Below are 23,483 nucleotides of genomic sequence, written 5' to 3' on the forward strand. Positions count from 1 at the left end.
GCGATCTAGATCTGCTATTTTCAAACAGTTAGTACTTTTACTTTTGGTACTTTAAGTACATTTTGATGCCAATACTTTCATAATTTTACTCAAGCACATTTTGATTGAATCCCGGACTTTTACTTGTAACAGAGTATTTCTGTACCGCAGTATTGATACTTTTACTTGAGTAAAAAATGCGAGTACTTTTTACACCACTGCATGTAGGTACTGTACAGATGCAACATTAAAGGCTGATTCAAGGTGGTTGGCTTTCTTTTCTTTTTTTTTTCTTCTTTTTTTTTGCTGTCGTCCTTTTCTCAGAACATCAGTGAATAAATTATGAAAAACCGACGAACAACAACACATCAGAGGAGACACTCAGAAGGCTGGAGGACAGGAGGACACATACAGTCACACAAGGAGGGAGGCTGGGTAGCTCTCATAGCCACTTGGGAGAACAAACTGCTCTAAGGCTGTCTGGCAAACAACCTGTGGTCTTCATGTACATTTCATTGTCAAATAATATGGCAGTGTATATGGCCTACTATGGGATAGCATAGCCCAATAGAATACAGGAAAACTTGACCTAAAACAAACTCGACCTCATTCGCGCGACCGCGTGATTCCCAACGAGTCTGTGGCCTTAAGCTAGATGCAGAATAGACCAAAATCTAATCTTTGCTTCTGGGGGTCCCTGGAACAAAATATTTTGCGATGGGGGTCCATCCGTGAAACAAAATATTTTGAGATGGGGGTCCATCCGTGGAAGGAAATATTTTGAGATGGGGGTCCGCGGCCAAAGACACATTTTGGGGGTCCTTAACCACTGATAGGCACATTCTACAAATGTCTTCTAAATCCTAACAGTTTTCAGGAAAAAAAAAACGTATGTTGCTATCAGTGTTTCTCAAACTTTGTGATGTCAAGGACCCCCAGAATGATATGTATTTGGCCACGGAGACCCCCATTGCAAAATATTTTGTTCCAGGGACCCCCAGAAGCAAAGATTTGATTTTGGTCTATTCTGCATCTAGCTTAAGGCCACAGACACATTGGGAAACGCGCGGCCGTGCGAATGAGGTCGAGTTTGTTTTAGGTCGAGTTTTCCTGTTACCGCCCAATATGGCCTAGTATGGTATTGTACAGCAATGTATGGCCTACTATTGGATAATAGTATACTATGCCCTAGTATGGTATATTCCAGCATAGCCTAGTAAGGTGACTTGTGCATCACACATATACATTTTATATATTGTCTCTATTAAACTGAATATATGGCAGCATAATGTGATCATACATACATGTAAGAATGGTCATACAATAATCACAGCAAAATAAAGGGACATCAAAGCTGTGGAGAACTACCCATTCTCCCATAGGAGAAATACAACAGAGCAGAGTTGAACACGAGGATGGAGTGTGTGTTGAGGAACAATAAAGTAAAACCACAGATAAGACACAAACATGCACACACTCGCCGCACACACGCACGCGCACGCACGCACACGCACACACACACACACACACACACACACACACACACACACACACACACACACACACACACACACACACACACACACGGGGGGGGGGGGGGGGGGGAAGAGTGCTAGAGAGAAGCTGAGAAATGACTGTGAAGGGGGAAAAAATCAATCAGAGACAGAGGGAAGAGAAAGCGGCAGACAGCTAACTGTAGAGGGAGGGATGAATAAATATGGACAGAGAGACTGAGAGATAGAGAGAGAGGGAGAGGGAAAAGACAAACAAACAGCCGAGCGAGAGGAAACACAGAAGACAAACACTCTAGAAAAAGAGAGATGGAAACAAACCGGCAGAGAGCAACAGAAGCAAAGAGAACACACAGATGAAGATAGGAACTAGGGATGGCGCAATATGTCATTTCTGGGACGATAACCACAAATAATCTGCCAAAATCGACCATTTACAGTTGTTGCCTATAATAGTCTCCTTGTCTCATCATCAGGGTTAGCAGTGTGATGAGCACTATATGTATGTACGGTACAGTACTGCAACATTTCTATTTCTATTTCATTAGATACTGCAAGTTTTAAGAGCTAGAAAGGGTTGCATTCAACTCATTTACAGTGAACTGAATACCTCCTCACCATAGTTTCTTTAAAGGCATAGAATGTAACTTCGCCCAGTGTTTACATTACAAAACAAATATCTATTTGTTACCAATCATTTCCCTATAACCGCAGTTATCAGCCACAGGAGTAGTGTGGTGGTGTTTGCCTGCAGGAACACACTGTGGTGTTTGGGTATTGGTAGACGGAAAAGATTTTCACCTAAATCCCATTCTGTGAGGAAATCAATATACATACCGGTATGTACACAAAATGTTGAAGTCATGAAACAATGACAGCAAACATGTTGTTTCGCGTAAACAGGCGTACTTGCCATAAGCACAGTGTGAATGTATTTGATGTATTTGATTTAATGTATTGATGTTGATGTATTGATGTATTACCTTGTTTATTGTAAATCGCTCTGGATTAAGAGCGTCTGCTAAATGCCTAAATTGTGAATACATTACACAGTGTGTGTACAGAATGTAACTTTTCCCCTGAGCAAGCAGGCAGGCCCTATTGGCTCAGTGGTAAAACATTTCAGCTCTTGCACAGGAGTCCTGCAGACTCGCTCTGGGGCAGTACAGGAACGTTACATAGTGCAGCATAACACAGTGTGAAAACATTAAGTTAACCTAAAGTAAACTTACATAATACTTTATTATGTAATTTCAAATTCTGAGCTCAAATAAATATTCAGACCTCAGTATGGGTTGGGTTTGCCTGGCGAAGAACAAAAAACAAAATTCAGTCACAGAAATCAAAAGAATTTGGTCTGGATTATCTATTTTGTTTTACTTTCGTCCCTGCAGGACGATTAAAGCAATTATCGTCGGTACCAAAATGGCCATCCCTAATAGCAGAGCATCACTGTCGGGCAAGAAACCTTGTATCTCCAAGTTTCAAATTTGTACGTTTTGCCATAAACTAAAGCCCTGCTTCCTCATACAAGACTGTCGCACAAAGCTAGTGAAAAGGGAAGATCTACTGTACAAGCACACACAATGCGAGGCGTTGTGTGTCTCCAGTTTAAATCATTTTTAAAATGATAAACGCAAATGGTGAACGGTTTTGGACATACAAGGTTTCCACCCAACAAAGACGATAGACAGGACACAGGGACACATGCGAGAGACGGACACACACACACACACACACACACACACACACACACACACACACACACACACACACACACACACACACACACACAGGGACAGAGACGGTCATGCCATGTTCCCCCGCCCTGCGGACCCTCCCTCCCTCCCTCCTCGCTCTACCTTCATGGGCGCCAGCTGGATGGGCGTGATGTACGACGGGTCCACCATGGGCTTGGGCCGGTTGGCGGTGTCCGCCAGGAGGCTCTGCCATTGCTGCGGCAGCCCGGTGAACTTCTGCTCCCGCGCGTCGAAGCCCGTGTGCACCCGGTGCTCGAAGTTCGACGGAGCCGAGATCTCCAGCCGTTTCTTCTTCTTCCCAAACATGCTGGAAAACCCGGGCAAACCTGGCGACCCCGACAGCAGAGACAGAGAGAGAGAGAGAGAGAGAGAGAGAGAGAGAGAGAGAAAGACACTGTTTAACCACTTTATACTTCGACATACCGCATGATTAGTGAAAATGGCCGTGTGATGCATTATGAGAGCCTGTAGATGTTTTGGAAAGTTTTGGACGTTTAGCTTATAATGACATGCCCAAAATGGGAATGCCAGGTTCAAAGTGGTAAATTTGGCAGCTAATTGCAACAAACTGATACACTCTCAATTCAGCCTCGACAATCATCAAAAGCAAAAATACACTGCACAATTTGCTTTGGCAGTAGGTTATTCTTTTGCGATTTATACTTGTCATCAAATGCGTTTTTTTTTTTACACGTTTAAAGCAACGCTGAATAAACACCACCAGTGTCTCCAGGTTTTCAATAGATGTGAAGAGAGAATTTAGCATTTCATTACATCAACAGCCAGCTCTCTAACGATGCCAGCTGTCTGTACAAATCTACCAAAAGGAATCAATCTCCATTGCTAATCCAATGCCACCTCCAATATCACTGAGGTTCCCTTTTTTCTCCTCTAAAAACAGACAGTCATCTCCAAATGAATTACTGAGGATGATTCTCAATCTCTGGATCTCACGATGAGTGGTGGAAAAGGTACAAAAATGTTTTAGTTTAATAAAAGTATCAATAGGCCTGCCCATATGCTGTGTTATGCTGGCATAATTGTATTGTTTTTAAACAATTAATAAAAAAATAAGTATCAATACCCTATTGTAGAAATAATCTGTTACAAGTACAAGTTCGGTATTACAATTTAGTTGAGTAAAAGTACAAAACTATTGGCATCAAAATGTACTTAGTGTACCAAAAGCAAAATGACTCATTGTGTAGAAGGTCCCATTTAACCCATTTAGGCCTAACCTATAGAATAGGGCTAAATCAGAAATTAGCCTACAAAACAAATATGTTGCTACATACTGTACATGTACTGTAAGCCCCTCCCAAACAGCAAAATGTGTTCCCGGCCTATACGTTTTCAAATCCTCCTTCCTTTGAAAATTACAGATCTACAAGTTCACAATGTGTCACGTGTTTGCGTCCTATCCAAAACGATTCTAATCAAGGGGTAGATTGTTAACAGACAGAATGAGGAAAGCAATTTCTCTGTGCAAAAACCTGTACAGATTTTATAGAACTTGGTGACAATACCCTTTTAGGCTTCTGGGAAGAAATAAATGATTGGCTGGAATTATCCTGGATGGTGACAGTGATCTGTTGGATCAATCACCTCCAAATTAGGAATGGGACGATATGAACATTGCATATCACGATTATTGCTACAAAATAAATCGCGATTTACGATATTATCGCGATAATCTAAATCCATTATATCCTTGGCGGAACATTTGCCAAAAATAGACGATCTACAAGCTTTTAGATCGGCTATTTTTTGACAAATACATTTGATAGACAGTGGAAAAAAAGACTGTATCAAGTACGTATAGTATAAGTACCAAATCTGAAGGTAAGATATAGTATTTGTAAAAACACTCTTGCATCATCACAATCAAAACTTCTGGAGCCAAATAAAAGATGAACAAAAAGAAAAGTAAAAAATAAGTTATTGCCATTCACGCATACAATGCGAACTGCACTCGTGAAATCGCTTTGGGATCCTATGAGTAATTATGAAACTTTGAACCCAGATTGTTTGCAAACGCATTTATGAGGGATTTACGGTCAAATTTGTTCGGCCCGCGTTTGATAAACGAGGCCCAATGTATGCATATGCCTGCTGAGTCATGTTGAGAGTGCTGTGATTGGCTGTGAAAGGACCCTGTTGTTTCTCTCTGCTCCATGGGTAAATAACATCATCCTTCTTTCTGTTGTCTGTCTGCCTTTCTCTCACACACGCACACACACACACACGCACACGCACACGCACGCACACGCACGCACACGCACATGTACACATATTTCTAAAATAAGGATGTTACTACGCCTAAACCCTACAAACTATTCTATTACTATTAACACACATGCACACACGTCCTTTGACATCACATGCTGCCCTGGATGGGGCGCACGCACGCACGCACGCACGCACGCACGCACGCACGCACGCACGCACACACACACGTCTACATGAGCATTGTACACTTACACAATGAAAGAAGAACCTGAGGTCGCAAAACAAAAGACTTGACACAAACCCACAGAGGCTCTATTTTTGCACATGGCTGCGTGTTTCTCTTAGCACTGTGAAAGTGTTACACCCGTCCAGGGGAAGAAGATCAGTATGGAAGTGATGTGATCTTGTTGACAGCCTTTGTGACCTGTACAATGGAGCAAAGTAAAGCTCTCTCTGGCTTTTATTGTGGTTCAGTTCATTACTTTTGATTGAGGTTAGCCACTGTTAAGTGCGGACGTGTCTTTGGTGTGGTTCAGTCAGGCTCTGGGAGAGAGGTTGGCAAATGACACTGCACTTGTGAAATTAATACTGGAAGATTGCCATTGACTCTGCACTGAACCAGCTAGGGATTAGTGTAAGATGTTAGATAATATCTAAAAAATGAAAAATTATCAAATATGACTGAATCTGGTTCTGAAGGGCACATCCAGACAACAATACATATACATTTAGGCTACATGTTACATTAATGTGTTTGTGTGTTCACCTCACATCTTACGAAATGTTCTCCCACAAAACACACGCGCATCCACTATTACCTTCTACAGTAGTCCCATGCAGAGGTGTAATTTCAGAAAGAAATAGGGGGTGGCAAAAATAGGTTACCACTTAAGCCCTGTTTCTATAATAGTGAAATAGTTTGATAGTTGATCTGCAGGCTCTCAACGCATTGTTTGGGCCGAAAGGAGAAAATGTTTGAAAATGTTGCCATGTTGAAAGTGCTTAATAAATTAACGGTTGCATACAATAAAACGCTTATGTAAATTATACACATGTAGATGATGGACGGGCATGGATTGTGATGAAATCAGATTAATCTGCCAAAACAATTCAGAGTTGGGGACAATAATATGCATAAAATAACTGAATTTGAGGTTAAAATGTGAACACTAGGGGGTGGCGGTTGCCCCAAATTACGCCCCTGGTCCAATGAAATAACCATCAAAATGCACTTCCCATCTCTCTCTCCTTATCCATTCACCCACTGCTGAGCTGCCAATCACCTGTCCTTACTACACCCCACACATGCCAACAAGCCTTTCCCATATTGGCCGACCGCCAGCGAGAATTCTTCGTAAGGTGTCTGACCCCGTTACTATTTCCAGAGTCTCCCGGCAAAGTGTCCTCTGCGAGATGAAACAGCGTTGAACATCCACTCCGCTGATGAGAAATGACATTCCCAAAATAAAGTGGACGGACAAAGGGGCGAGTCTTGAGGTAAAAAAGACAAGCCCGGGACTCCTCGGGGTGCCCGGGAGAGACTATCTGGTTGACAGCCTCACTATGTGGATTGCGGCGTTAATGTCCCGCTGTTACCAAAAAGCTGCCGTAAGCTGGAATCAATTCGAGTGTTTAGTTGACTACAGGGCTGCCTTTGGCATTGCAGACACACACGCGCACGCACAGTCGCGCGCGCGCGCACACACACACACACACACACACACACGGTTTGCATAGGGTTCAATAGCAGTCGGGCTCTCGCACCTAGAGTAGTTGTATAGTGTTTGCATACTGTATGTGAATAGCACGCTTTCCCCACGCTATCTGGCTTCCTCTAATCATAGTTATTTTAGGGGAATCACAGCACCTGACACATTTTCATCACCTGAATACAATTCCATTTTAGCTTTAGTCATCTGAAATGTATTACTTTTAGTAAGTCTAGTTTTAGATGACAGAATACCATAATTTTAAAATCTAGAGTCGATTTAGTCGACTGAAATGTAGTTTGTCTGGCTGTGATGGCGACCTGACCAAGACAACAGCAACAATAAATATGACAGACAGTGTATCATACATAAATACACATTAAGTAAGATGCACCATCACATTAAGTAAGATGCATGTAGGATGAGACCATTTTTATGGCAGTGCCATATTAATTAACATATATCTATACTATAATTTTGCGAATGTCTGTCTGAGTGAGTGAGTGAGTGTCTGTCTGTCTGAAACAGCGTTTCTCCTCAGTGGCTGGAGCAATTGATCTGAAATCGCATCACAATTAGCATATGAACACACCTAACATAACTGTGAAGCCCGTTTGTCACTTTCACAAATCGTATGCTGTATATTAGCATTTTTATGGTGTATCTACTATCTATTCTGCATCTAGCTTGAGGCTAACCTGTTCTGCATCTAGCATGAGGCAACATGTTTAACCAGCTCTCTCTGTGTGTGTGTGTGTGTGTGTGTGTGTGTGTGTGTGTGTGTGTGTGTGTGTGTGTGTGTGTGTGTGTGTGTGTGTGTGTGTGTGTGCAGGCAGGCGGGTGGGCGGGTGGGCGGGCGGGCTGGGGGGGGGGGGGTAGCTATTAAACGAAACGGGTATTTCTTACATTGATGCTCCTACATATTATCATGCAAGCACCAGTTAAAGTTACTTTCCATCCCTCATATACTGTGTGCACAGTGCACATCCCATAACCCACACACTGCACATCATTTTGGAGCTCATATCTTTGAACGGGTAAGGGCTAGTTTAGTTAGTGTGTGTGTGTGTGTGTGTGTGTGTGTGTGTGTGTGTGTGTGTGTGTGTGTGTGTGTGTGTGTGTGTGTGCGTTTGTGCAGTCTGTCAGCAGCCACAGTAGAACTTGACGTACATGGTGGAATCTCACAAAATGAGATTATTATTAAGGCTAGCAGGACTTAAATCTGAGTTCTACCACACACACACACACACACACACACACACACACACACACACACACACACACACACACACACACACACACACACACACACACACACACACACACACACACACACACACACACACACACACACACACACACACACACACACGACGCAAATGTCATTTTGCATGGCTTTTAGGAGTACAGTTCTCAGCACACAGCCGATGAAGTCTCTGGGCTGTGGAGAGACAGACAGAGACCTCTGGGAGCTGCCATAGAGGGACTACAGTACTTAACACACAACTCCTCTTGGCTGAAACACAAGGTAACCCTTGAGCTTTAATTTAATAGGCCCTTTACAAAGTATAAAACTATAAGTGTGGAAGGTTACTCCCTCCCCCCCAAACAGGAGCAATGTCACAGCGATGAGGGAACAGACCAACCTGATCATCTATTGCCAAGAGTATGTACGGAACTCTGTCAAGTAAGGTGAGCGGGACTGTAGGTTAACATGGACATGGACTTGGAGTGTGTGTGTGTGTGTGTGTGTGTGTGTGTGTGTGTGTGTGTGTGTGTGTGTGTGTGTGTGTGTGTGTGTGTGTGTGTGTGTGTGCGTGCGCACGCGCGCGCGATGCGGAACATCCTGTTCAGTGAGGAGGACATGAAGGACCTTTCTCCTTTCCAAATCCTTCATAAGTAAAGTTTCGGGGAACAAAGACAGAGCCTCAAACACACCTTCTATACCTGTTCTAACCTATTTAACCACTTTCAACGTGGGCATCCCTATTTCGGACATGACAAAACGATCATAAAAGACTGTGATGCGACGGATGCATATACAGAGCCTCGCGACTTCTCTGCTGTGACACAGTGACCCTCACCCTGAGTGTCGGCCCGACTGCTTTCCTCGTGCCCCACAGGCTCCAACCAAGGTACCATTTTGCTGAGACGCATTCGACTCAACTCCTCCTCATAATCGACTAGAGCCCCAAACGATAAAACATGTTTCATCCACTCACCCTCAAACCCCGAATTCATCCCCTCATCCTGAATCCCTGATCCATCGGCCCTCGTTCATCCTCATCCTCAATGCTAGCATGTCTTTAATGAACCCAAGTAGGCCTAAGTGTGATAGTGGTGTGGTCTGTGTGTTAGTCATACAGTCATTAAAACCAAATGTGCGTGCGGGAGGAAGTGCATCCACTTACAGTATCCGGATATCAGCAGTTTCCAAAGCATTCGCGGGCCACCCATCTGACCACTTTACACGGCAGCCGAATGGGCAGCCGTGTTACGTTTTTTTGGTCAAAACAAGCTTTTTTCTATGGACCCTGGTCCCTAACTAACAAATCGATGATCGCGGATACTGTATGTTATTTTTCTAGTGGAAAGAAGAAAGATGAGTCTTTTCAACGTCACACACACACGCACGCACGCACACACGTGGGATTGTCGGACTACAGGCTGAGCACTACCAAGGACCTATATTTGATAAGTAGGGTTATGTAAAGCTCTCGTAAAAACCCCCTGCACTCCAGTGTCTGTGTAAAATGCAGCGTTGCTGGACACTTTAAAGGCAGCACACATATTCTTTGTGGCGAGGCCATTTTGCAGGGCTCCGTTTTACAAGGTAAGGTCATCGTCGACACTGCTTCCATGGTTGAGGTTTATGAGAAATACTTAACACAGAGCGCTCACTCCTTATTTATATTGAAATGCTCATGCCTGGGTGGCACAGCGCTAATGTTCCTGCTCGCCACTGTGGACACCGTCAGGGACGTGCTGACCATTGGGAAAAGCGGGACAACTCCCGTACGGCCGGTTCATTCCCGGCCGGTCCAGGCCGGCCATTAGGAAAAAAATAAAATCACACCCGTGTGAACTGAGCGGTGGTTCTCCCCCCCCCCCTCCCCCCCCCCCCCCGTGTGTGTGTGTGTGTGTGTGTGTGTGTGTGTGTGTGGCCTGGACAACAGCGCCCCTCCCTTAACATGTGTGGTCAGAAAAGGTACTACACAGGCTTGAGGCTACATACAGACCCACCCACATACAAACAAACTAACAAACAAACATACCTACACACACGGCCACGCTATGGAGACGGTGTGACCACCGCTCAAAAATAAAATGTTGGCCCTTGTTCTATTTTGGGGGCTGGGCGGCCAACAAAGTAAATCGTCACTGTCGGGCAGAAACCTTGTATCTCCAAATTTCAAATTTGTAATTTTTTTCGCAAAGCAAAGCCCTGCTTCATCTTACAAGGCCGTCGCACAAAAGTAGTGAAAACAGCAGATCTACAAGCACACAACGCCTTGCAACTTTTAGATCGGCTGTTTTCACTAGTTCAAATCATTTTTAAAAATGATAAATACAAAACAAACGGTTTTGGACATACAAGGTTTCCACCCAACAACGACGAAATAAAACTCATGTAATTGGCCCACTGGCTTGTCACTTTGTCACAAATCTTTGATTAGCAGCAGTGCTGTAGAGAGAGATCTCTCTCTATAGCGCGCAATGAGGGCCTCTCCAACTCTTTTTCCCGGGCTGAATCAGGGGCCCATGTCCCTGGACACCGTCGTCCGATTCCTCCACAGTGGTGGTGGTCCTTACATAAGTGTTTGGAATGATTCTAATGTAGGCTCTGTTCCATTTAGTGTAGCACAGTGAGTGATTCTCAAAAGTTATACTGTTGTTTCCTGTTGAGATTGGCACATTTCACCCAGGTTTTTTCATCTCACTCACGTCACTTTGTCTGCTGACCTCACTCAGCAGGGAAATAAACAGAAAATAAACAAAAATAAAAATAAAACAATTCACAGGAGGCAAGCAGTGATCACCCCATGATGTGCACTGCAATGTAGTTTCAAATGCACACTACATTGCAGGCGTTTTTTGAGAGTGAAAAAATAAGAAGACACGTGTGACATGTATAATCTGGGAAGCTTGCCTCAGGAAATGTGCCACGCTCAATAGGAACAACGGTAATTTCCAGGACCACTATAACTCTGAGTGTACAAATGGATCCAAATGGACCCATGAGGGGCCATTTGGAACTCACCCCAAGGACACTTTGGCCCCTTTTCTGCTATAAGAACTTTTGTTCTTGGAACAAACCGGCCCGCATTTACAACTTTTTAAAACAGAACCAATGTAATTGGAGATGACAGAGAGTTAAAGAGCCCCCAGTTGCCACTGGATGGAAGAATTGGAAGTTACAATTTCCATTTTCTTTTCTTTTTTTTTAAATGATGATTTTTTTACTTGCTTTCGCCATTGTTTATTTCGCATCCGCATCTTCCAATTTGTAGAGTAGTGACACACCCACTGGTCCCCAGTTTATGAGAATAGGTTCAGAACCAAACCAAAGAATCATTTGGTTCAAAATTAGGCGGGAAAGAAGAACGGAACCGGTTCGACCCCGGTGGAAAAAAGGGGCCTTTGAAACCCACTGGTGTAGCAGAGTCTTTCCAGTGAGCCAACATGCACAATATCAGCAGAAGCCTGACTCTGTTTGACCAGAATGGAACAGAGCCATAATTAGTATAGACCTGTGAAGGAAGAAAGGAAGGCCAGATTTCTTTCCACTACGGCTGCTGTGAGCCTGTGCACAGAGCCTATTTCTGTCACTGCACTAGCAACTCCTACAGGTTGGTCAGTGTGCCTCTCCAGCAGGGAGCGGATGCAGGGACGTGCTGGCCATTGGTTAAAGCGGGACTCCCGAACGGCCGGTTCATTCCTGGCCGGTCCAGGCCGGCCATTAGGAAAAAAAGCCAACAAAGTAAACTGTCACTGTCGGGCAGAAACCTCGTATCTCCAAGTTTCAAATTAGTACATTTTTTCGCAAAGCAAAGCCCTGCTTCATCATTCAAGGCCGTCACACAAAAGTAGTGAAAACAGCAGATCTACAAGCACACAACGCCGCGCGGTGCGAGGCGTTTTGTGCTTGTAGATCGGCTGTTTTCACTAGTTTAAATAATTTTTAAAATGATAAATACAAAACAAACGGTTTTGGACATACAAGGTTTCCACCCGACAATGACGAAATATAACTCATGTAATTGGCCCACTGGCTTGTCACAAATCTTTGAGTAGCAGCAGTGCTATAGAGAGAGATCTCTCTCTCCCTATAGCGCGCAATGAGGGCCTCTCCAACTCTTTTTCCCGTGCTGAATCAGGGGCCCAGCATGACCCTGAGCGGATGGCATGTTACTCCACGCCCGTAAACTCATCACTGTCGAGGAGACATCTCTGCGCCCTCCCCAAGACTAACAAGCAGGGGTTGACAGAGACAGGGACTATACTGTACTGTACACAGAGGGGGGATTGGCAACGACAAAATTAGCGATTGACATGATTGACATGTACAGTACTGTAGGCTACAGACGTAATCACGCGTGACGTGAGCACGCAATGGTCTCACACACACCCACACACCCACACCCACACCCACACACACACACACACACACACACACATTTGTCACAAACAAGCATCACAAGTGCACGGCTGCACACATACAGGTACAGGGCCTTTTCCTCTCAAGAGGACAGAGATACTGACTCCCAGGCTGCTTCTGTCTCCTGACCATCTGTCTCCATCTGAAGCTCTGCAGGCACTTCCTTCCCCCTTCATCCGACCAACACTCAGTCACCACATACCATATCTTTCTGCAAAACCTCTCCAAATCACACAAAAAATGCACAATGCAAAGTGTTGCAGAAAACGTTTGAAAATCTTTGAAAATGTCGGAATGCGTGAAAATCTGAGTTCCGATCTACGAGCTCACAACCACAGTTGTAGTTCCACAGTTTCTGCTTAAATGGTTAAACAAATGTGGAGTGTTCTGTGTTTGTGTGTATACGGTGCATGTGTCTGAGAGTAGGCCAAGCGATGTTTTGTGTGTGTGTGTGTGTGTGTGTGTGTGCGCGTGCGTGTGTCATTGTGTGTTTGTGCAATACACAATGACATGTTTGTGCACACATGCATGAATGCACTCTGTATGCGTCTGTACAAGCAGATGCACTTGTGTATTACAGTATGTGCATGAGAGTGCAGTCTTGAATGCTTATGCTCGACTGTGTGTGTACTGTATGTTGGTGTGCATGTGTGTACGACGTATGTGTCTATTTTGGGCACCCTGCTTTGCTGCAGCACGGCTGCTAAGTGGGCTATAGTGCACCCTCTCATTGCTTAGAGTGTTTGTTGAAATAGCTTGTCACATTAAAACATTCTTTTTCTACATATATATTTTGGGACACAGAGCATTCTGAGGCACAAAAACATGCTAGAAGATGTCATACATAATTTACGTAAATGCAACATGAGAGGAACACAAATTCCTCTAGAAAAACAAGTGGAGATGCATTCATGAACGCACGCATGCACGCAGCCACGCACGCATGTACACACATGACACGGCACGAAAAGGTTTGTATTACTTAATGATCTCATTAATTCCCAAACCCATAACATTGATTTCTACAGGCCTAAAGGTAACCCTTACTCGTAATGTTAATCTTGCCCTAATTGTAATTTGTAAACCAAAAATGTAAACCCGACACCTAACATTTCCTCACAAATATAAAACACATTCCTTATGAGGCAGCAGAGGCACACATGCAGAGAGGTGCGATTTCTTAATTCCAACCAAATCTGGTGTCATTTCAAACACAAGCAAACAAAATTGTCCATTTCTGCAGATGCCGTCCTGCTATTCCACTGGAGAAGTGCTACTCCAAGTCATCCATAATTACTTCGTTCAAGCCATGCAAGCGTTTAAATATCCAAAATGTAACTACTGTCCAACTTATAAATAAACGGAATAACACACTTGCTCACCCAAAGTAAACACTTTGTGGATGTTTAGCTAATCTATCAGTCTGTACATTGATCCAACAACATCTTTCATTGAAGGCTCATAGTGTTGTTGTTTGTCAACTGTAATGTGATATATTCTGCTATTAACCAAATTAATCCTAGGGTCTTTACTCACATTGTGAGCCTGTGGTAGGGTTATCGCAATAACCGTATTATCGCAATACCAGGCTATTAACAAGCCAACAACAGGGCGTGGGAAGCAACCGCCCCAACCTGGCTAGGATTCACTTTGAAACACTTCTGGGGTCATTTTAGAGAGTGTGTGTGCTCAGTTTGGCCGCGACAGGGCCAACAGCGCCGGAGATTAGCTATTAACAAACTAATCGGACACATGGACGGAAACATGGACACACACACACACACAGACGGGCAGACAGGGGCGAAAACATGCTCTCATGTTGGAGACAATAAATATATCACACAGAAAAGGCCACCCTGAAGCACCTCAGGTTAAATTCCTTCACCACAACAGCCCTAGCTTGTAGATTCCTTGGAAGAGATTTGGTGTAGAGGGGGAAAAGGAGAGGACAGACTGGGACCCCAGTCGTTAAGTTGTATTGTGTTCTCTTCTGTCCTGTGCCATTCCATTCCATTCTGTCCTGTTTGTATCTTCCTGCCCTATCAAAATATTACTCCCTCTGGATCAGTGGTTCTCAATGTCTTGTCTTGTCTTGTCATGTCCAGGACCCCCAAAAAAAGAATCTAAACCTGTACACACAAACCTGTAGCTACTTGGAATATTTCTGAAACATTTTAAGACACAAATCTTGTATGGAGGTGGAGGGGGAAAAACTATTTCAGATGGGGGTCTGAGGCCAAATACATATTAATTTGGGGGTCCTTGACCCTGTAAATGTTTGAGAACCACTGGTTTAAACAACATTAGGGGAAGCAAGCCCAAATAAACATCTACACTTTAGAACAAGCCCCAAGACAACTGCAACCTGCAACTAACTATTTACAAGCGTGTTTACAGAAACACAAGCCCAAAGCTTGCTTATGATAAGTAGACATTGACAACACTGGCCATAATGTGTTTCGTTAGCTCAGCAGCAGAAGGAGAAGTTTTGTCGCGGGATGTCTAACGTTAACATTCTCCCCCCACCTGCTGCCATCAACTCTTACCTGGTAAAAGGCTGATGGTTTCTTTCAACCAATCAAAATGCTGTGGATAGGCCATAATAACGAGGTCGCCGACCCGACAGAATCTGAGGTCGCACGGGCTGTCAGCCGCGCATTCCTGCAGCCGCATTCCTGATAGATCCGTTATGCGCTTCCATTGTGTCCCGTGTCAAAGTCAACACATCATACTGTAAGGCCGACTCCTTACACGCCCAGGCCCGCATCCCGGACTGCTCGCATGGGAGAAAATGTAGCCTAAAGGTACAGTTTGATAGAGTCATCCAGTTGGCAAAGCTGCAGCCTCTGGTCAGTTTGGGCAGCAGCGATCCACTGCCTGCCCCTGTTATGACTGTCCCTGTCTGCCGGCGCGCGCTGATAACTCCCAAATGCGAGGTACCTGATGCCATGGAAAAGTGCCGACGCCAGCAGACTGGTCCGGGGCACAGTCAGACAGGCTATAAGCCAGCAGGGCCCGTCCCTTTTTTTTCCTTTTCAACAAGCCAGTTCCACTCAGTATGAGCGGACGCGTTCCAAACGGAACTCTCTCCGACCTTCGCTGTGTCCTCCTGTCAGCCTGTCAAGCTCGCCCGCTGCCCGGAACAATAACATCAACAACAACGGTAACAACAGCGTTGCATGTGTCCTGTGATCACATGCTGCCCTGGATGGGGAGCTCTACAATACAGACACACAGGCACACTATTACTACACACGCACACACACATAGAGTAAACACAGTACTATGTAGTGTGTACTATCCAGTGAACCTGCAGATGTGTACCAGTAATGGGAGTGTATAAAAATAAATGAATAATGTTTTGGTTATCACACAGATACAAACTGCTCACACTAAACATGCATACGGATGTGCAAAGACACACACACACACACACACACACACACACACACACACACACACACACACACACACACACACACACACACACACACACACACACACACACACACACACACACACACACACACACACACATATACGTACATACAGTATACAGGGCCAGGCGCAAATTAGCGTGTATAGACAGTTCCGTGTCAAGCTCCCCAGACAGAAGGGATTGATTGAGAAGTTGAGGAGCAGTGGAGAGAGAGAGAGAGAGAGAGAGAGAGAGAGAGAGATAGAGAGAGAGAGAGAGAGAGAGAGAAGGAAACAGCTGTTCCGGTTGGTGATGGTGACAAAGTCTGGACGCTTGCCGACACCGAGGGGACACTTGCAGTGACAACCACAGGCAGACACTGCACTGAGTGACAACACACACACACACACACACACACACACACACACACACACACACACACACACACACACACACACACACACACACACACACACACACACACACACACACACACACACACACACACACACACACACACACAGCATGCCAATGCATATACTTGTGAGGACAAAACTGATTCCCGCAGACTGCATTAATTCCCTGAACTCTAACCCTAACCCTAATTCTAACCCTAACCCTAAATCCTAGACTCCTGACCTGAACCAGGGCTTGACATTAACTTTTTGAGGTGCATTTTCCAATCACTTGTCCAGGCATAAAAGTCGCTTGTCCGGATAAATATGAGCCATTTCACAGTAAAAAAAAAATCTGCTTTTTTATTTGACAAATAAAAAATCACACCCGTGTGAACTGAGCGGTGGTTTTGTGTGTGTGCGTGCGTGTGTGTGTGTGTGTGTGCCTGGTCTGGCCTGGCCTGAACAACAGCGCCCCTCCCTTAACATGTGTGGTCATAAAAGGTACTGCAGGCCTGCAGGCTACATACAGACACACACACACGGACGGACGCATACACACACGGCCACGTATAGGAGACGGTGTAACCACCGCTCAAAAATACCTCCCTAGGTCCACTCCATAGTATCGGCAGTCCATAGTCTGCATAAATACAGCACAAAGCTGCTAGGAGAAAAAGTGAAACCTTTCTCCTAACCTTAACCTTACCTAACCCTATACCTATAAATTAACCCAACAGTCTCTTTAAAAGTGACGACCCGTCAGTAATCTTCCTTGACTTTCGATCCTTGTAAAGGCATTTACTTTTCACAAAGACAGGAGTACAAGTGTTCTGTGTGTGTGCGCACGTGCAGGTTGCCAGTCATGCACACACGGCGCATGCACACACAAGCATTCATCTTCAGGTTTTCAGGATAACATTCTAGACTACTGTACATACCTCCTCACCCAGACTAACATTTTACTGAGGGGAAGACAGAGAGAGAATGTGAGAAGCAGAGAAAGAGTGGTAAGAGACAGAGAGATATAGTTCCTAACTTCCTATAGAGTAGAAAAATACAGTGCATGCATGCATGTACAGTATGCACTGTATTTGCATGCACACACACACACACACACACACACACACACACACACACACACACACACACACACACACACACACACACACACACACACACACACACACACACACACACACACACACACACACACACACACACACACACACACACACACACACACCGGTACATACATACATACATACATACATACATACATACCGGTACATACATACCGGTACGTACATACATACATACATACATACATACATACAAATGCAACTACTTTCAAAAATAAAATATACATACAAATGCAACTACTTTCAAAAATAAAATAAAAAACATTAAAAAAACTAAAATCACTATCAATGTGAATTGGAGCGGAGTTCATATCATTAAGCGTCCCGCAAAACTTGGTCAATGAGCCAAGTGTGGGACATACAGTACGTACAGTACATACATACATACAAACAGACAAAGCCAGATGTAGGAGCAGTTGGCACCGCTCAAAAATTGAGAGAGAGCGATAGACAGAGAGAGAGAGGGGGGCTGATGGAGAGATGGTAGGAGATAGAGAGACTACTAGTAGCAGAGGAAGTGTGGGAGTTGTTGGTTAACAGAGCTGTGTTGCTGACACACCCCTCTGGCTCTCTGGGGATATAAATACACACATGCCTCTCTCTCACTCTCTCTCTCTTTCTCTCCAAGCCATCCACATTTACACTTTTGGAGCCTAAATTAACGGCACGCACGCACGCACGCATGCACGCACGCGCACACACACACACACACACACACACACACACCTAAATATGCTGGATGTGCACAGACTCGCACACCCCCTACACGCATGTGCTGGATTTCTCCAAGCAGCCGCACGTGCATGCATTAGTGTGTGCACCACACACACACTCACTCACTCACTCACTCACACACAAGTAGAAAACCAGACATACTGTACATCCAATCCTATCCCCAAACTAAATATGTTTCTAATTGTAAAAATTCATCTTTTCTCAAATTCCTGTATACTCTGAGGGAATTTGGTCCTCAACAGTACAGTACAGTAACACACACCATGTGGAGGAGAAGTGAACTGTTTGCAGGTGGAAGTTATGAGGGCAGCTGGAGCCTAAATAGAGATGTAACTAAGAATTATGGCAGTTATGGCCGGGCCGGTGGAACGCAGAAGCATTCCAGGCGCTAAGAACATTATTATAGCGCTGCACACGTGCACTAGGGCTACGTGCACGTTAAATGGATGGCTACAGAGGGCCAACTGTCTGTGAGATCGGTGCTTGTGTGAGTGAGATAAACGCATGTTACAGACAGACAGTGGCTCTCAAACCTTCTCTGGATCAGGGCCCGTTGGAGAATCTTTCCACCCATCGGACCACTTAGCAACGCGGCATTCAAATGGCGAAGTCAGTGGTTTTCAAAAGGCTCACTAACCATTTAGCTATGGCCCACCAACTGGGCCCGGCCCACAGGTTCAGTACCACTCGCCTATTAGCATAGAGACTTTTGGCGCAAATCTATTTCTTTCTTGCGTTTTTTTTTTCTTCTTCTTGTTTATCAGCTTGTCCGCCACAGCCATGACGACGTCTCAGACGGCACACAAACAGCGAGGCGGTGTTGTCAAGCCTCCGGCTGATGTCTCCGCTATCGCAGGAAATGATCAGCCAAAGTTGTCGCTATCTCCTGGATGTGGAAACCATAATGGTTGAATGTGGGAGGGGGGGGGGGGGGGTGACTCTGGGAGGTACTGAGAGATGAGGAGACTTATCTTAATGAGATCTCCACAGACCTGAGGACACGTCAGGGTGTGTGTGTGTGTGTGTGTGTGTGTGTGTGTGTGTGTGTGTGTGTGTGACTGTGTGTGTGACTGTGTGTGTGACTGTGTGTGTGTGTGTGTGTGTGTGTGTGTGTGTGTGCGTGTGTGTGTGTGTGTGTGTGTGTGTGTGTGTGTGCGCGCCCATGTGTGTGTGTATGTGTGTTATTTTTGTATGTGTTCCTGTAGCAATCTGTGTTAATGCTCGTCATGTGTGTGCGTGGGGTCAATGCCATGCCATGCTGGCTTGCGGTGGACATTTTTGTCTAAGAGATATTTTTTGTCATGGACATATAATGACAATAATGTTACCAGAAACACACAAAGAGACAGCCTTAAATGTTTATTGTGCAGAGGTTCTCAAAGTGGGTCGAGAGGGATCTTCAGGGTTCTTTGAAGGTAGTCCAAATGGACCACTACAGGTCTGTTACTCTGAGTGTACAAATGGAACCCTACGGATTTGGTTCCATTTGTACACCCTCAAGAGTGATGGGGGACCTTGAAACTAAAACATTATGTGCCATAGTGTCGTAGCAAATCAGTGTCATACATACTAGTCTGAGGAAAACCCGGAGACTGACATTCAGTAATTGGGACTTCGCAATGAGAAATTTCCAACATACAAGAAATTAAACAAGGACAAGTCTCACCACGGACACGTTTTGTCCATACGGACATGTTGATGAGCGAACATGAGCTTTGCTTGGAGCCCCAGAATTGCTAAATCAACCAGGGCCTCTAGTTCTTATAAATTAGGGCTTTCAGGACTAGTGATTTTTATTACTAGTTTGACCCACTGGTAAGTATAGTCGACTAGTTGATATTATGTAATAATAATAAAGACGCTCTCACTCTAGGAAACAGCATTTCCTAGCAGCTAGGTTGCCAAGACAACGGTTAACGGATGTTTAATAAACAAATGCAATGATGCAAATTCCCCTTCCCCATTTCACATGGTTATTATCTTGACCTCTCTGCAAATATGCACTAGGGTTGGCTGTTATGCATATGACACCCATAAGGTGCTATGAGTTTCTCTGAGCTCCTCAGTGTTCACTGATCACAGTTTGATCAAAGACACTTCTCTGGCTGACGTCTCTTCAACACTTTGATGCAGGTATCTTTTATTTTACTTTCTTTATCGTATAGACATGATCGCTATCTAGAATATAAAGCAAAGCCATTTAAAATGTATTTTAACATGAATAAATATATCACTTAGAAACTCACAAATGATTTCATCAGCTGTATTTAGTAACAGTAGGCCTATGTATGTATTACATTTTCTGGCTCGGAATGTTACAAATGGGTCATATACAAGCTCACAATGGTGTGTGTGTGTGTGTGTGTGTGTGTACTGTGTATGTATGTGTGTGTGTGTGTGTGTGTGTGTGTGTGTGTGTGTGTGTGTGTGTGTGTGTGTGTGTATATATATATATATATATATATATATATATATATATATATATATATATATATATATATATATACGATACGTATATACCTTTGTATTGTTATTTTAGGTTTTAGGACGATGGAGGTTATGACCATCATATCCCTGGTCATTTACAACCTGGTCTTTGTGCTCGGCGTGTTGGGGAACGGTGTTGTCATCTGGGCAACAGGCTTCAAAATGAAGAAAACCGTCAACACCGTTTGGTACCTCAACCTCGCTGTGGCTGATTTCCTCGTTACAGCGTTCCTGCCCCTGACCATCACAGAGACAGCTCTGGACGACCACTGGCCTTTTGGCAAGTTCATGTGCAAAATGGACGGTACCGTTTTCTCCATGAACATGTATGCCAGCATCTACATCCTGGTGGTCATCAGTGTTGAGAGATGTGTATGTGTGGTGTGTCCCGTGTGGGCCCAGAACCACCGCAGTGTCAGAAAGGCGTCTTGGGTGAGTCTGGGTGTCTGGGTGCTGGCCTTGGCTCTCAGCTCCCCTTACTTCATCTTTAGAGAAACAAACACACAGCCCCCCGACCATGATACGGTCTGGTGCTACTACAACTTTACACCAACCGGTAACTACAGTAAAGCAGAAGTGGATCAGTTGTGGAAACTTCGATTTGGGGTCACGATGATCACTCGCTTCCTCATGGGTTTCGTGGTCCCTTTCATTGTCATCGTCTCCTGCTATTCTGTCATCATCTACCGGCTCAGGAATAATCGCTCGCTGGCCAGCCAATCAGGTCGTGCCTTCAAAATCATAGCAACTGTTATCACCGTGTTCTTCCTGTGCTGGGTCCCCTATCACATCATGTCTCTGATTGATTTTGTGACTAATGTCGTAACGTACAATGAAACACTGTATGATGTGGCCTACAACTGGACCCCCATAGCTACCGGCCTGGCACTTCTCAACAGCTGCCTGAACCCGCTGCTGTACGTGTTCATGGGTCAGGATTTCAAGGATGTTTTCCGCAGGTCTATCGTAAAGGTGTTGGGGAAAGCCTTCGCTGAAGAGCTGCCTCAGACCAACACTTCCACAAACCCAGGGAGAACCCTTGAAGAGGCTTCCTTGTCTAAGACACAGGCTTAGGGTTGTCTTTGAATGTAGGCCTACTTGAATTCATGTATGGCTTTTCTTCTCAGTGTGTTCTCCAAGATTTAATCACTTGAAAATTGAGAAATATCCAAAATAATATGTTTTGAGTAACAGTTTAAAAAAGAAATAGTATTGTTTGGAGGTTCTCTAATCTCTATGACGTGCTTCTTTTTATTTCTTCTCCTTTTTCTGTAAAACAACTAAAACGATTACCGAGCTTATGGCAAAAATAATATTTCACCCACTTCTTTACACCTGTAAACCAGTGATGAGACAATAACTGTGATTCTTGTTTCAGGTTCCAGAGTTTGTCATAAAACACATGACAAACAAAAATGGCCATTGAACTTGTATTCAGCCGGACTATGCCCCTATGGGCAGACGTTAAAGACGTTTCGGAGGTGCCGTATAGACCAATTATTTCCTTTCCATGAAAAGGTTTTTTCCCCCCAGAAAACTGTTAGAATTTATAAAACATTTGTAGAACTCGCATTAGTAGTCTCAATGGGTTAATTAATGTGGTTTCTGTGCACAAAGGAAACTGGCTGTGATGGAGGATGTACTGTACACATCCTCCGTTGATGATGTCATCTTAAACTAAACCATCTCACAGCTAGATTACAGATGTAAACCTTTTAGTTTTTATCATTGGTAGCCTTTGGTTGTGAGGGGCCTTCAAATGGCCGGCCTCTCCAAAAGGAGGGCCAAACTAGCAAGGTACTGTACTGCATGCTGCTCAGTATCAGCTTTTATACGGAGCCGCTCAATTTGGAGGAGACGTTGTTTCCTATCCGGCTATACCGATGATTGTTGTCTTCTGTGTTTGACAATTATGCCAACATTATTGTATGTAACAATGTTCTGCCCTATATGCACATTGTAACTGACTGTACTGGCATTGTTTATGTCCTCTGTACGAGGCACTTCTGCTTATGTGGAAATAAATAGATATTTCAAATGCGTGTGTGTGTGTGTGTGTGTGTGTGTGTGTGTGTGTGTGTGTGTGTGTGTGTGTGTGTGTGTGTGCGTGCGTGCGTGCGTGCGTGCGTGCGTGCGTGCGTGCGTGTGTTAAAATAACACCATTCAAACCCATCAAGTTCTGATGTAGTTGCATAATGGGATTTAAGCAGAGAGCCATGTATGTTTTCTCCTCTGCTGTGACTGGAAGCTTGACTGAAATGCAGACTGACAGCGTGGTTGCAGTTCATCACAGTATGTAAATGATTTCTCTACAGACATTATGACTTTACTTGAAACCCTTCTACGATGCCAGACATTATTTACATTATTTACACCTACGTATATTCAGTGATTCACACTACAAGGTGCAGTCAAGCAACATGCTCTCGAACCAAGATTGTTTGTCCTAACCAGTAATA

The 23,483-nt window shown here is 44.3% G+C and overlaps 2 protein-coding genes across 2 annotated transcripts in view; one reads left to right on the top strand and one right to left on the bottom strand.

Moving 5' to 3' along the window:
* The window catches only part of pak5 (p21 protein (Cdc42/Rac)-activated kinase 5), a gene marked incomplete at its 5' end in the record, with an annotated part of 94,633 nt that extends 79,185 nt beyond the window's left edge, over positions 1-15,448 (bottom strand). Inside the window, 2 exons of the mRNA XM_080744501.1 lie at positions 3,353-3,576; positions 15,394-15,448. Of these exons, the coding sequence (XP_080600627.1) occupies positions 3,353-3,576; positions 15,394-15,448 (279 nt within the window). The remainder of the gene's footprint in view (positions 1-3,352; positions 3,577-15,393) is intronic.
* A 5,639-nt stretch (positions 15,449-21,087) lies between these two features.
* On the top strand, positions 21,088-22,098 carry LOC308300990 (chemerin-like receptor 1; the record flags this gene model as incomplete). The annotated part of the gene is made up of 1 exon (XM_080744886.1): positions 21,088-22,098. The coding sequence occupies one exon, from the start codon at positions 21,088-21,090 to the stop codon at positions 22,096-22,098; it is 1,011 nt and encodes a 336-aa protein (XP_080601012.1).
* Between the last annotated feature and the right edge of the window lie 1,385 nt (positions 22,099-23,483).

This window comes from Nannobrachium achirus, assembly GCF_963921795.1.
Source record: "Nannobrachium achirus genome assembly, chromosome: 16".
Lineage (NCBI taxonomy): Eukaryota > Metazoa > Chordata > Actinopteri > Myctophiformes > Myctophidae > Nannobrachium > Nannobrachium achirus.